Source organism: Thunnus albacares, chromosome 4, assembly GCF_914725855.1.
Source record: "Thunnus albacares chromosome 4, fThuAlb1.1, whole genome shotgun sequence".
NCBI lineage: Eukaryota > Metazoa > Chordata > Actinopteri > Scombriformes > Scombridae > Thunnus > Thunnus albacares.
This window is the reverse complement of record NC_058109.1, coordinates 869,581-882,902: the sequence shown is the minus strand read 5'-3', so window position 1 is coordinate 882,902 and position 13,322 is coordinate 869,581. Positions and strand designations below refer to the sequence as shown.

At 36.5% G+C, this 13,322-nt stretch overlaps 2 protein-coding genes across 5 annotated transcripts in view; both read right to left on the bottom strand.

Annotated features, from left to right (window-relative positions):
* The window catches only part of LOC122981346 (nuclear factor 7, ovary-like), a 504,535-nt gene that overhangs the window by 115,771 nt on the left and 375,442 nt on the right, over window positions 1–13,322 (bottom strand). The window lies entirely within an intron of this gene.
* LOC122981338 (E3 ubiquitin-protein ligase RNF123) overlaps window positions 1–13,322 on the bottom strand; it is a 147,791-nt gene that overhangs the window by 89,660 nt on the left and 44,809 nt on the right. For all 4 annotated transcript variants that reach the window (XM_044350020.1, XM_044350021.1, XM_044350023.1 and 1 more), the window contains exons 30-35: window positions 13,255–13,322; window positions 11,164–11,248; window positions 5,097–5,236; window positions 2,373–2,429; window positions 1,513–1,644; window positions 996–1,071 (exon numbers count right to left, since the gene is read on the bottom strand). The exon at window positions 13,255–13,322 is cut by the window's right edge and continues 20 nt beyond it. In XM_044350020.1, coding sequence (XP_044205955.1) covers window positions 996–1,071; window positions 1,513–1,644; window positions 2,373–2,429; window positions 5,097–5,236; window positions 11,164–11,248; window positions 13,255–13,322 — 558 coding nt within the window. The remainder of the gene's footprint in view (window positions 1–995; window positions 1,072–1,512; window positions 1,645–2,372; window positions 2,430–5,096; window positions 5,237–11,163; window positions 11,249–13,254) is intronic.

The following is a 13,322-nucleotide window of genomic DNA, read 5'->3' as shown; positions in this document are numbered from 1 at the left end:
ACCTCTTTATTATCAGGTTACCTGTTATTACTGTAGTAATCACCTCTTTATTATCAGGTTACCTGTTATTACTGTAGTAATTACCTCTTTATTATCAGGTTACCCCTTATTACTGTAGTAATTACCTCTTTATTATCAGGTTACCCGTTATTACTGTAGTAATCACCTCTTTATTATCAGGTTACCCGTTATTACTGTAGTAATTACCTCTTTATTATCAGGTTACCTGTTATTACTGTAGTAATTACCTCTTTATTATCAGGTTACCCGTTATTACTGTAGTAATCACCTCTTTATTATCAGGTTACCCGTTATTACTGTAGTAATCACCTCTTTATTATCAGGTTACCTGCTTATTACTGTAGTAATTACCTCTTTACTATCAGGTTACCTGTTATTACCGTAGTAATTACCTCTTTACTATCAGGTTACCTGTTATTACTGTAGTAATTACCTCTTTATTATCAGGTTACCTGCTTATTACTGTAGTAATTACCTCTTTATTATAAGGTTACCTGTTATTACTGTAGTAATTACCTCTTTATTATCAGGTTACCTGTTACTACTGTAGTAATTACCTCTTTATTATCAGGTTACCTGCTTATTACTGTAGTAATTACCTCTTTATTATCAGGTTACCTGTTATTACTGTAGTAATTACCTCTTTACTATCAGGTTACCTGCTTATTACTGTAGTAATTACCTCTTTATTATCAGGTTACCTGTTATTACTGTAGTAATTACCTCTTTATTATCAGGTTACCTGCTTATTACTGTAGTAATTACCTCTTTATTATCAGGTTACCTGGTTATTACATGTGTCCATCGTCTCTGACCATGTTTCTATGTGTGTGTATATGTGTGTGTGTGTGTGTGTGTGTGTGTGTGTGTGTGTGTGTGTGTGTGTGTGTGTGTATGTGTGTGTGTATGTGTGTGTGTATATGTGTGTGTGTGTGTGTGTGTGTGTGTGTGTGTGTGTGTGTGTGTGTGTGTACCTGGCAGTCTCAGGTTGACGACTCGATCAAACAGGTTCTTCTCTGCTGTCACTCTGTTTAAAACTTGGTTCAGCAGCTGCAGACAAACACATCAAACTTTCATTTATTACTCAAACTGGTTCCCATCCAGTCAGACTTTGCTTCTGTCTCACTGGTATTATTACTCATACCAGTCAGACTGGTAACGTGTCAGAGTGACTGTAGCTCTGAGCTGCAGGTAGACTGATAGCATGAACCACCTGCAGGTAATAATTATTACAGCTTCATTCAGTCAGTCTGCTTCCTCTCGTCCTGCAGCTCGAGGACGTTCTGGTCCTTTAATGTGTCTCAGAGGAGACGAGGAGGATTTAGAGGAACTGGGACATTTTTCACTTCAGTTTGTGAACAGATTAAATAAATAAATGTAACAAGCTAATTAGTGAGTTTAAGAATTTCTGACAATGTAAATGATTATCTCTCTATGACGAGCATCCTCTCCAGCGGGACTCTACATCATCTCTTGAGTGCTGCGGATCACCTGAGCCAGTCGTCTGAGCAGCAGCTCTGCAGACGGCCTCGACCAGTCCAGGAAGATCTCTGGAACCAGAGTGACGGTCATCTCCAGCACACGCAGCAGACTGACCGACAGGTCGAAGCACGTCGCACACACCTGCAGCAGAAACACAACGGAGCAGCTGAGACGCAGAAGCATCACTGAACACGTCTTTAACAAGGAGAAATTCTGTTCGGTTGTTTTTCATTACGTCTTATTGGTTCGTATTCTTATTTACTTGTGTTTGATTAACAAGTCCTGAAGAACTGACGACCTCACTTATTCTTTTTCTTCTTAGAGTTCAATTATTTTATGATTAACTGAGTAATCTTTTAGTTAATAAAACAGTGGAAAGTCTGAACCAGACTTAACTGTGATTACTGTCTCAGTCCTGCAGAATGTTTCTTTTCTACATTTTTAAAAAGCATTAATTTAAATGTCGACATCGTTAAGAGGGAAGATGTTCCAGCTCAGTTTCCTGTGTTGATGCCTTCATTTCACTCTGATATAAAACAGAGAAAAGCAGCAAATCTTCACATTTTGACAAGAAACTGTGAATGTTTTAACATTTTTTGATTATCAAGGACATTTTTGTGATCAACTAATTGATTCATTGATATATTAATGGTCAGTATTTTCTTCCTTGTCTTTTGTCTCTTTCAGACAGATCAGCAGCAATAATAATACAAACACTGCAGATTAGAAACTGTTCTTTATGTTAAACAACGCTGCATCTATCCAATCACAGCAGCTGACTTTATTATATTATATGTTATTAAAAAGATGACAAACATCATCATGTTCATGTTGTGTTCAGCTCATTAACTAGAAGTCTTATTGATCACCTTCAGCTGACGAGTGTCCACAAAGTTCCTCTCTGGACGCTCGGCTGCCTGCTGGATCTGATGGAGAGCAGAGAGTAAAAAACAAGACAAATGAATAGAAGTCATAAATAAAACCACTCTGACACGCAGCTTCAGGTGAGATCAGTCCTAAAACTCTTTGTTTTCTGATCAATAATTCTGTTTATCAATCAGTCACTATGACGACCAGCTGATCCATCAGATTATATTATAATTACTGACTCACGTTTTATTTGAGTGTCTGAATTTCAGCTCTTTATAGAGTTCTGCAAACAATCCCACAATGCAACGGGTCATACTGTACAGATGCTCATGTTCATCTTTTTAATGAAGGTTTAACAACTTATTAATTAGCTCAGTGTTTCATTAAGACTTCATGCATCATCACTCAGAGACTAATGTTAAATCTAACCTGGTACCTTGTTGAACTAAAGTCATGAATCCAGTCACGCTGATCAGTAAATGATACTTTTACTTCATTGTCGTCGTACAGGCTGAAGACTGCGACGTGCTTTTAAATGACTGCAGTTAACTTTCTTTAATTAAAGAGTCACAAACATTTCTCTACTTTGTATGAAAATCCTTTAAAAGTTTGTTCTGAATCAAATCCCGACACCAGATTCACAAAAAAATAACAAGAAAAGCAATTATTGCTGCTCCCAGTTGAGCTGTGGAGTGAAGGCTGAGAGCTGAGCGTCACTGAGGGAACAATAAACTGCTGCTGGGTGGAAAATACCAGCGCGTCCCACAGGAATATCATCAATTAGGATACTAAGTGCTGCTAAGTGGGATGATTCATGGAGTCTTACTGAGGATTTATCTCAAACCCAAAATAATCTCATTAGCGGGAAACAGTTTGTAAAAGTGGACTGAATCGACCCTCAGACGCTGATGAGGATGATGAGGAGGCGAACGGGGGCCGAGGGGAGAGACGGGGCTATCAGCTCGCCTCAGCCGAGCCGTCTTTAACCTCCTTTCAATCCACTGGAGACTCTCTCTCTCTCTCTCTGAGGGTCCTGCTGTTGGATCAGTGACCTCTACCTTTATCTTCAGATCAGCTGTTTGGTGATGAAGAACAAATGTTCAGCTGCTCTTCATCAGAGGAGAGGAAGTTAACCACTGAACCAACCAGTCAGGCTTCATCTCTCAAAACTGAACAAACTGTTTGAAAACACATCTAGTAAAGTATAAATCTCACCTCTGTGTCACTGGCCCAAGTTTGTTTTCCAGTACAGAGTCTGCACTGGAAACCAGTTACGATACCAGCAGTACGTCCTGATTTAGCCAAACTGTAGCATGTAGTACACTAACAACAGCAGAATCTGCAGTATGCCAGAAATACTTCATGTTTTTATCTAATGTGATTGTACAATTCATTCTTCTGACAGGATGCAGGTGAATCTGGTTCCTTCTGATCATCAGACAGGTGTTACTCATCTGTCAGGTAAATGTTCATCTTTAGGAAAACCAGGAAAACCCACAAATACAACACATCTGTCTTTAGAGCAGAAGAGGAAGCAGAACAGCAGGGCATACTGCTAACTAGCATACTGCTAATCAGCATACTGCTAACTAGCATACTGCTAACTAGCATACTGCTAATCAGCACTGAACAGTTTCATACTGTAAACTACTGTGAAAAGCAGTATGTAGTACACACTACAGTATATGCAGTATGTAGTACACACTACAGTATATGCAGTATGTAGTACACACTGCAGTATGCAGTATGTAGTACACACTACAGTATATGCAGTATGTAGTACACACTACAGTATGCAGTATGTAGTACACACTGCAGTATGCAGTATGTAGTACACACTACAGTATATGCAGTATGTAGTACACACTACAGTATGCAGTATGTAGTACACACTACAGTATGCAGTATGTAGTACACACTGCAGTATGCAGTATGTAGTACACACTACAGTATATGCAGTATGTAGTACACACTGCAGTATGCAGTATGTAGTACACACTGCAGTATATGCAGTATGTAATACACACTACAGTATGCAGTATGTAGTACACACTACAGTATATGCAGTATGTAGTACACACTGCAGTATATGCAGTATGTAATACACACTACAGTCTACAGTATGTAGTACACACTACAGTATGCAGTGTGTAGTACACACTACAGTATATGCAGTATGTAGTACACACTACAGTATGCAGTATGTAGTACACACTACAGTATATGCAGTATGTAGTACACACTACAGTATATGCAGTAACTTCAGAGACAAACACGTTCACAGTGAAATCTTAAGAAAAGTGAAGAATGTATCAATAATTCATGTCTTAAATCATCAGTCTCTGCTGAGCTGCTTTCACTGCTAAACATGAAGAATTATAAAGTATCTCCATCATAAAGACAATATAGAGCTTCACTCATTTCTCTGCTATTGATCATTGAACAGAGAGAAAACCATTAACTAATCCATTAATCATCCATCACGTCCTAAACTCCTTCATTAAAATGGTTTTCTGCTGCAGTAAAGATTTATTACAAACTCTAAACTCTGGTAGATTTTCCAAAGTTTCTACATAAGTTCTACATAAATAAAACTGGACCAGTGATGGCTCCATATTTCCAGTCTCATGTTGTTCAAACTGACTGGTTTTATTTGATTTCCAGTGTCGATTCCAGTGTTTCCACATCATGTGTAGGTGCAGCGTTTCTGCTCCTGATCTCACCTCTTGGATCATGCCGATGAACTCGGAAAAGGCCCAGTTGAGCTGGTTCAGGACGCTGTTGAGGAACGAGGCGGCCATGTCTTTGTCCATGCTCAGCAGCTCGGCCATGTGTCTCTGCAGCAGCAGCGACGGACACGGCTCTAAACCAATCAGAGGAGAGAGGACGGGTCATGTTTTTATCCTGCAGTGAGAGAAGGCTGGAAGTAGATTCATCAACACAACTTCACAGACGGACGGAGGAATCCTCGCTCACTGCAGCTTCATTTAGAGGAGACAATAACGACGGATGACTCAGTAACTGTCCTGTAATGTGTAGAAATAAGTTTAAATAAAAACACCTGATGCATGAAAGCTGCTGCTCCAACACTGATTAACGTATATATGTGACATCTTATTACTGAGAGAACAGAAGTGACACGACGTTCAATATAAACGCTTTAAATGTTCTAAATAAAACTGTAACTAACTGTATTACTGTATAACTATATTATATATTTTCCTAATAGTCTTCCTCATTTTTCATGAATGAACCACTTGGAACATAAAATAAGAAAAGAGGAAGAAATTAAAGCTGCAAGCATCGTTGGTCGGGACCTCGCACTCTGGCCCGTCGGGATCAGATCATTTTGCTTTTTAAAAATGAGGGATATTTCTTACAAGTGTGCTGTGCTTTTATTTTGAAAGTTTGATTGACATGTGTACTGTCAGGTGTGTAGAGACAATAAGTAACTGCAGCTGGACACAGAAAAATACTCATATATTTGAATGGAGAGTGTGAGTGAACCCACACCTTTTTGAACATTTACTGCTTCCACATAGTTTTAGATACAAACTTCATTTGAACTTTAAATGAGTCACGAGACTTTGACCTACAAATCTTGAATTTACATGTTTTTTCTATCTTTTATTGTTTTTGAGATATTAGAGTGTGAGTTTTAAAGTCTTTTCTTGCTCCTCCTGTGATTTTATAATGAGTGTGTATTGCGGAATGTTTCACAGCACTGAGGGAGTGACATCACCAGGAGCAGTTGGAGAGGAGGATTTTAGAGTACGCTTCTTGTGAAATCTCCTCATAAATCCCATGACTTTGGCCGAATCTTACATTAAAAATCATATTTTAGTGAGAAATTTCGTGGCAAATCCATTGATACAGGTTTGAATGTGGTCAGACTTATAGTTTAGACGTCAGAAGCCTCAGTTTGACACAAAGTTCATGCCCATAGATTGCCTCCCCATTGGTTTACATTGTAAGGGTGATGTGGCACTGCAACTTTCAGGGCTTATAAAATCCAAACAGTTCGAGTTATTACAAAGTTTTTAATAACTTTTTTCAGCACAATGTCATAAGTCATCTATTAAAGTTTGAAGCCGATACCATTAACACCCTCAGAGGAGATAGCGTTTGTTTGGGGGCCAAAATTGGGGCAAAGTCTTATTTTGAAAGGCTAATTGCTGACTTCCTGATGAATTTAGGTCAGGGGTGTCAGTATATGATTTGTAGGTCTTGATGAGACGAATAATTGAGTTTTGGTTTGATCTCTCTACGACATTCCTACAGGCAATGGCAGCCATTTTAGTTACATAGGTGGTGCTAGAGAGCACATTTTGGCACTTTGGGGGTTAATTTTTATATTTTATCAAATTTTTCACCAGACCTGATGTGCGTGCCAAATTTGAGTTTTTGAGCATGTTTAGGGGGTCAAATTCAAGTTTTCAATTCAAGGTTTAAGTGGCATAATAATAAAGAGGGAAACAAACAAACAAACGAAAAACAATAGGGTCCTCGCCCTTAGGCGAAGACTACTGTTTTACAGTAGTCCTCTGCCTTTTGGGCTCAGTCCCTAAGTAAACTTTCAGCTGACAGGTGTAAGTACAGCAGTTAATGATCCAGAGCTGGTCTCATGTGGTCCTTCTGGGGGAAAAAACAGTGCAATTGCCCTTTTTCCTGTTTTCACACCAGGTCTTTATAAATACAACACTGTGTTTTAAACAGTCTCTGGAGTCTCTTTGCTAACCAGGTGATTGTTTGAGTGTGAATAGTGTTTTTTAAGACTAATGTTGGTCTAATGTCGTCTGAAAGGTGAAAATGCAATTAAATCTTTTGATACATAAAATACATGTTTGACAAACCTGAAAGTGGATTTTAAACAGTGTGAAGGATTTTACTAACATGTCCAACACCTTTCTGTGAGCGTATGGAAACAGTCATTTCCCCTGAACCACTGAATCCGAAGCTAATTTATTATTCATATTTATAATTATTTTATGTACAGACATGAATAATGTTAGAGCCGTGCTTGGTGCTGTTATTATTAATATTATAATTTAAACAGCAGCAGCTCGACTGTTATTATGTAACATAACATAAACACATTCACATTGACGATCATTCAGGATTTTAGGAATTTATCTCAGTAACACTTGACTTTATTTATCATTTATAATGACATTTAATAACTGCAGCAGATACAGTTACTGCTAATGTTGCAGTATTATAACCATCACATAAAGAAAAGCTGGAATAAAAGAAGGACGGTGAAGGAGGAGAGGATGAGGAGGGGAGGGGGGGGGGGGGGGGGGGGGGTCCTCTGGGAGAGTCTAATAATCTGTGTCCTCTGTGTCCTCTGTGTCTCTGCTACATCCCATCATAACATGACAACAGCTAACGCTCCAGAGACCGCCGTTATCCTGAAGATGTGGACACAGAGGTCAGAGAGCGACGCTGTGGTGCATCAAAGAAACTCAAATACAACTTCTCCTCTTCCTCAGTACTTTATACCTTCTACTGTATAAACAACTCTGCGTTACTTTCCTGATTAAGATTTTATGTTTAAAACAAATTGGTATATAAAATATTCAAAAAATAAAATATAAAATTGTATATATTAAACTAGCTTACTGTACATAAATAGTTATGTCATATAGAATAATCTGTCAGAATTATCACTAATTAAAGTACATTTTGCCAATAACACTTTTACTTCAGAGACATTTTACTTGTAGTTTTATATTTGTATCCTGTGTTGTTACTTTTATTACCTTTACATTAGTGTCACATTCTGTGGTTTGGAAAAAAAAAACATATTTTAAAGGACAATTCTGGTGATTTTCTTAATTTTTCTTCATGTTTGGATTCAAACCAACAATGAACTGATCTACTAACAAGTACTGTGTTTGTATCAAAGCTGATATATCTGATTAAAAACACGTCAGTGAGTCACACCGCTGCACTGGGTCACATGTTCCTTCATCACGTTAGTTTGTTTAGAAACGGCTCCAAAGACTAATAACAGGAGAGTTATTAGTTATTAGTAGAAGCCATGCTGTGACTGGTTCGGATCCAAACATGAGAGTCGAATCTGTTAAACATTTTTCTAGTTAGTTACATGTTAGTCTGTCTCTGCTGTCACGAGTCTGTCAAAGTAAAATGATAAGAAGTGAGAGACACCTGACTAATAACTGGATAATTTCCATTTCGCTCAGCATGTAACAGCAGCAAAACGTTTTCCATTCAAACGTCTGGACAGCAGACAGCAGCCTCCACTGCCTGCAGCAGAGTCTAAAGCATCTAGAACATATATGTCTCTCCTCCACAGTTTGATCTATTATATCAGTGTGTAATGTGTTGGTCGTTGCTTGTAGTGATGAACCTACAGAGAACTATCAGAGACTCTGCTGGTCTTCATTATTATAGAGCACATTTATTTAAACTAAGTACTCAAAACAAACCAAAATAACTAGTCGGTGGTGCACGTCAGTATGCAAATAACCTGCTTTAAAGAGAAGGAGAGGGATGAGAGGTAAAGATAATAAGATGTTGTATCATAACGCTGCTGATCAATATCATCAATACTACATCTTCTACTGTGTCAGACTGAGGCAAATAAAGGTTATTATGGAGCTAAAATAGCAAAACTAAATGAAGACAGTGACAAACAAACAGAAACAGGAGACATGGAAAAATAACTTACTTTGGAAACTAGCAATGGACAAATCTCCTGAAACGCATGCAGACCAGAGGACACACATGACCGTCAATTATCATGCAGGAGAGCAGAAAATCACAATTAAAAGGACAAACAGAAGCTGAGAAGCAGAAGAAGCCTTGAGGCAAAGATGACAAAGATATGGTGACACATGCTGAAAGCACAATTATTTAAACAAACAAACAAACAAACACCATACAGCAGATGAGATCAATATGTGATTGTCAGGGGTGGATTTGGCCTAGTTTAGCCTAGTTTAGCTTAGCTTAGCTTTGCTTAGCACAAGAAAGAAAGTATTTGTTATCCAAATACTTCAAAACTCATTTACATATCATCAAATACTCAGAGACTCAGCTGAGTTTGGTTCATGACCCTGTTCTTTAACTGTGCTTTAACTAACTCAGGCTAACATGCTAACATGCTAACATGCTGCTATCAGGATAAATTCATCCTGTCAACTCTCATCCAGGTTTGATGGCAGTTTGATGATTGATTATTGATCCTGGATGAAGTTACCTTGAAGCCACAATCAGCAGTCACATGATCGGCTGAGAGCTGGTCATGTGACTGCTGTTAAATGAGGTAGGTGTGTTGGGAACCTCCCAGCATGCACTGGGGCAACAGATTCATGGACGTGTGTGTGATTTTCTGTGTTCCTGCTGTTGATGTTTCTACACTTTCATCACACACAGTGAAACCTTTTAAACACTTTAAGTACATTTAACATGAACAACTTTCAGCAAAGTGAGTCCTGCAGTTCATCATTTAATACGTTTTAATTAATCATCACATGTTCTGTTCCTGTTGGTCCTTTAACAGTCAGAATCTTTTATGTGAGTTTATGTCTGTTCAGAGTCTCAAACATTTAAATTTTAGTGCTCAAACTTTTATTTAGTTGTACATTTTGTCTCGTATGAGTATCAATAACTCTTCATTATAAAAACAGAACTGTGATAATTACACCAATAAATCATAACGATCTATCAGTAACCTCCATGTTCTCATCTAAAATCATTATTATATCAACATTTCATAATCAATCTGAGTTCATGTTTGTTGTTCAGTCCTGATCAGCTGACTGTCAGTAAACTGAACTATAGCAGGTTTTGGGTTTCAGGGCTCGTTGCTATGACAACAGACTCATCATCGACATTATAATGTGGATAACTCGTTTATCTGCGTATGAGGAACAGTGTGGTTCAGTTTAACTCACTAGATGTGTTTGATACAAGATGTGAGTTCAACAACTTTCAAGTCACAAAATACACTCACTGGTCACTTTATTAGGAACACCTGTAAAGTCTGATGCAATCCAACGCAACAGCTCCACCATAAACTCTACTTTTATGAAGCTTATTAATTAATTCCATTCCATTAATTAATTGCTGCTGCTGGACTGGAGTGCATTATAATGGAAGCAGCTGTTAGACTCCTGTCCATCTGCAGGCTGACATTTAAACATCAGTATCACTGAATGAATCAGTCTGTGTGCAACAAACAAGCAGAGTAAACTTTCCACAAAGTCCACGTTTTCTTATCAGGATCAAAGACAGAAGATGCTACAAAACCTGACATACGAATTACTGCTGCTGGGATTTTATCTCATTTTAACATAACTGTGTTCAGAAAACACCAGATTCAAAAATCTCCTCTGCTTCCAAAAATAAGACGAGTCCATGAACTGATTCACTGTGTAAGAGGACATGTTATTTACCTTCAAGGTGTCATTTAAAAACGTCCTGTGGGCAGACACACACACTGATAATTAAAGCAGTAAATCAAACAGAAGTGTGGTAAAAATAAACCTGATGTAGACAAACTGTCATGGCCTCAATTTATTTATAGAGGTTCATGAAAGAGAAGAAAAGCAGGACTGTGACCTGAACCAGAAACACTCACATGGTCAAAAAGAGGAGAATCATGATAGAAGACAAACAGACCACAGACGTCATCCATTGCTGCTTTTTGTCTTCATTCTTTTTTAGAGTTATTGATCGGACACAAATCACCGCGGCAACACAGAAGGCACAGCGCTCACGCTCGTTTACACTCACGCTGAGAGAAATCAGAGAGACACTTACTCTGCAGACTGGGCAGGTTCGCATCCTCGGGTTTGGTTTTCAGGAGGTGAGGCAGGCGAGTGTATCTGTAGCCGAAACCACAACCCTGCAAGACAGACAGCGAGACACGTTACAGACCACGCACATGCAAAAATACACTAGAAATACACTAGAAATACACTATAAATACACTATAATTACAAATACACTACAAATACACTAGAAATACACTATAAAAACACATATAAATACACTATAAATACACTATAAATACACTATGAATACACTATAATTACATTATAATACACTATAAATACACTATAATTACACTATAAATACACTATAAATACACTATAATTACACTATAAATACACTATAAATACAAATACACTATAAATACACTATAAATACACTATAAATACAAATACACTATAAATACACTATAAATACACTATAAATACACTATAAATACAAATACACTATAAATACACTAGAAAAACACTATGAATACTCTATAAATACACTATAAATACACTATAAATACACTATAAATACAAATACACTATAAATACACTATAAATACACTATAAATACAAATACACTATAAATACACTAGAAAAACACTATGAATACTCTATAAATACACTATAAATACAAATACACTATAAATACACTATAAATACACTATAAATACAAATACACTATAAATACACTAGAAAAACACATATAACTACACTATAAATACACTACAAATACACATATAAATACAATTACACATACAAATACACTATAAATACAAATATAAATACACTATAAATACACTATAAATACAATTACACAGAAATACACATATAAATACAATTACATATACAAATACAGAATTTCTTCCTGTCTTAATGCGTTTGAGACCATCAGCTGTGTTGTGTCAAGGTCGTGTTGGTATACAGCAAACAGCCCTGTTCCACTACTGCAGTAACTGTACTACTACTGTAGTACCTGTTCCACTACTGCAGTAACTGTACTACTACTGCAGTAACTGTACTACTACTGAGGTAACTGTACTACTACTGCAGTAACTGTTCTACTACTGCAGTAACTGTTCCACTACTGCAGTACCTGTTCCACTACTGCAGTAACTGTTCCACTGATGCAGTAACTGTATTACTACTGTAGTAACTGTACTACTACTGTAGCTCAGATTTCACAGCAGCTGGTTCATCATTTACATACATACATACATATACATATTGAATCTCATCTGCTGTATGGTGTTTTGTTTGTTTGTTTGTAGTGTAATATATATATATATATATATATATATATATATATATATATATATATATATAAAAATATATATATATATATATATAAAAATATATATATATATATAAAAATATATATATATATATATATATATATATATATAAAAATATATATATATATATATATATATATAAAAAATATATATATATATATATATATATATATAAAAATATATATATATATATATATATATATAAAAAATATATATATATATATATATATATATATATATATATATATATATATATATATATATATATATAAAAATATATATATATATATATATATATATATATATATATAGAAACAGAAGGGGCCCTAAACAGAGCCTTGTGGTGCCCCACATGTAATGAAAGCAGAGACAGTCGCTGTGTCTGAAAACATTCCCTCATTCACTCCTTCATATATAAACAGTCAGCAGTTTACAGTGAACAATAAACTCAGATTTCACACGTCTGTGTCATCACTGACTCACAACCGTGAGTTTGTGCATCTTTAACTTGAGACACAGAGCAATGCAGGGTTGTTAGTGGAAAGTAATTAACATGTCATGGATTAAATATATATATATATATATATATATATATATATATATATATATATATATATATATATAATGTTCTAAATAAAACACACAATTCATATTCAAGACTTTAATAAATAGTTTAATAGTTTAATAAATAAAGTGATTTTAGACACAGACAATGCTGACAGTGTGTGTGTGTGTGTGTGTGTGCGCGTGCATGTGTGCGTGTGCGTGTGCGTGTGCGTGTGCGTGTGCGTGCTCACCCTCCACAGTCGGACCAGGATCCAGTTGGTCTGAGCCCAGGGTCTCTGTTCATACGGAGCCAGCAGAT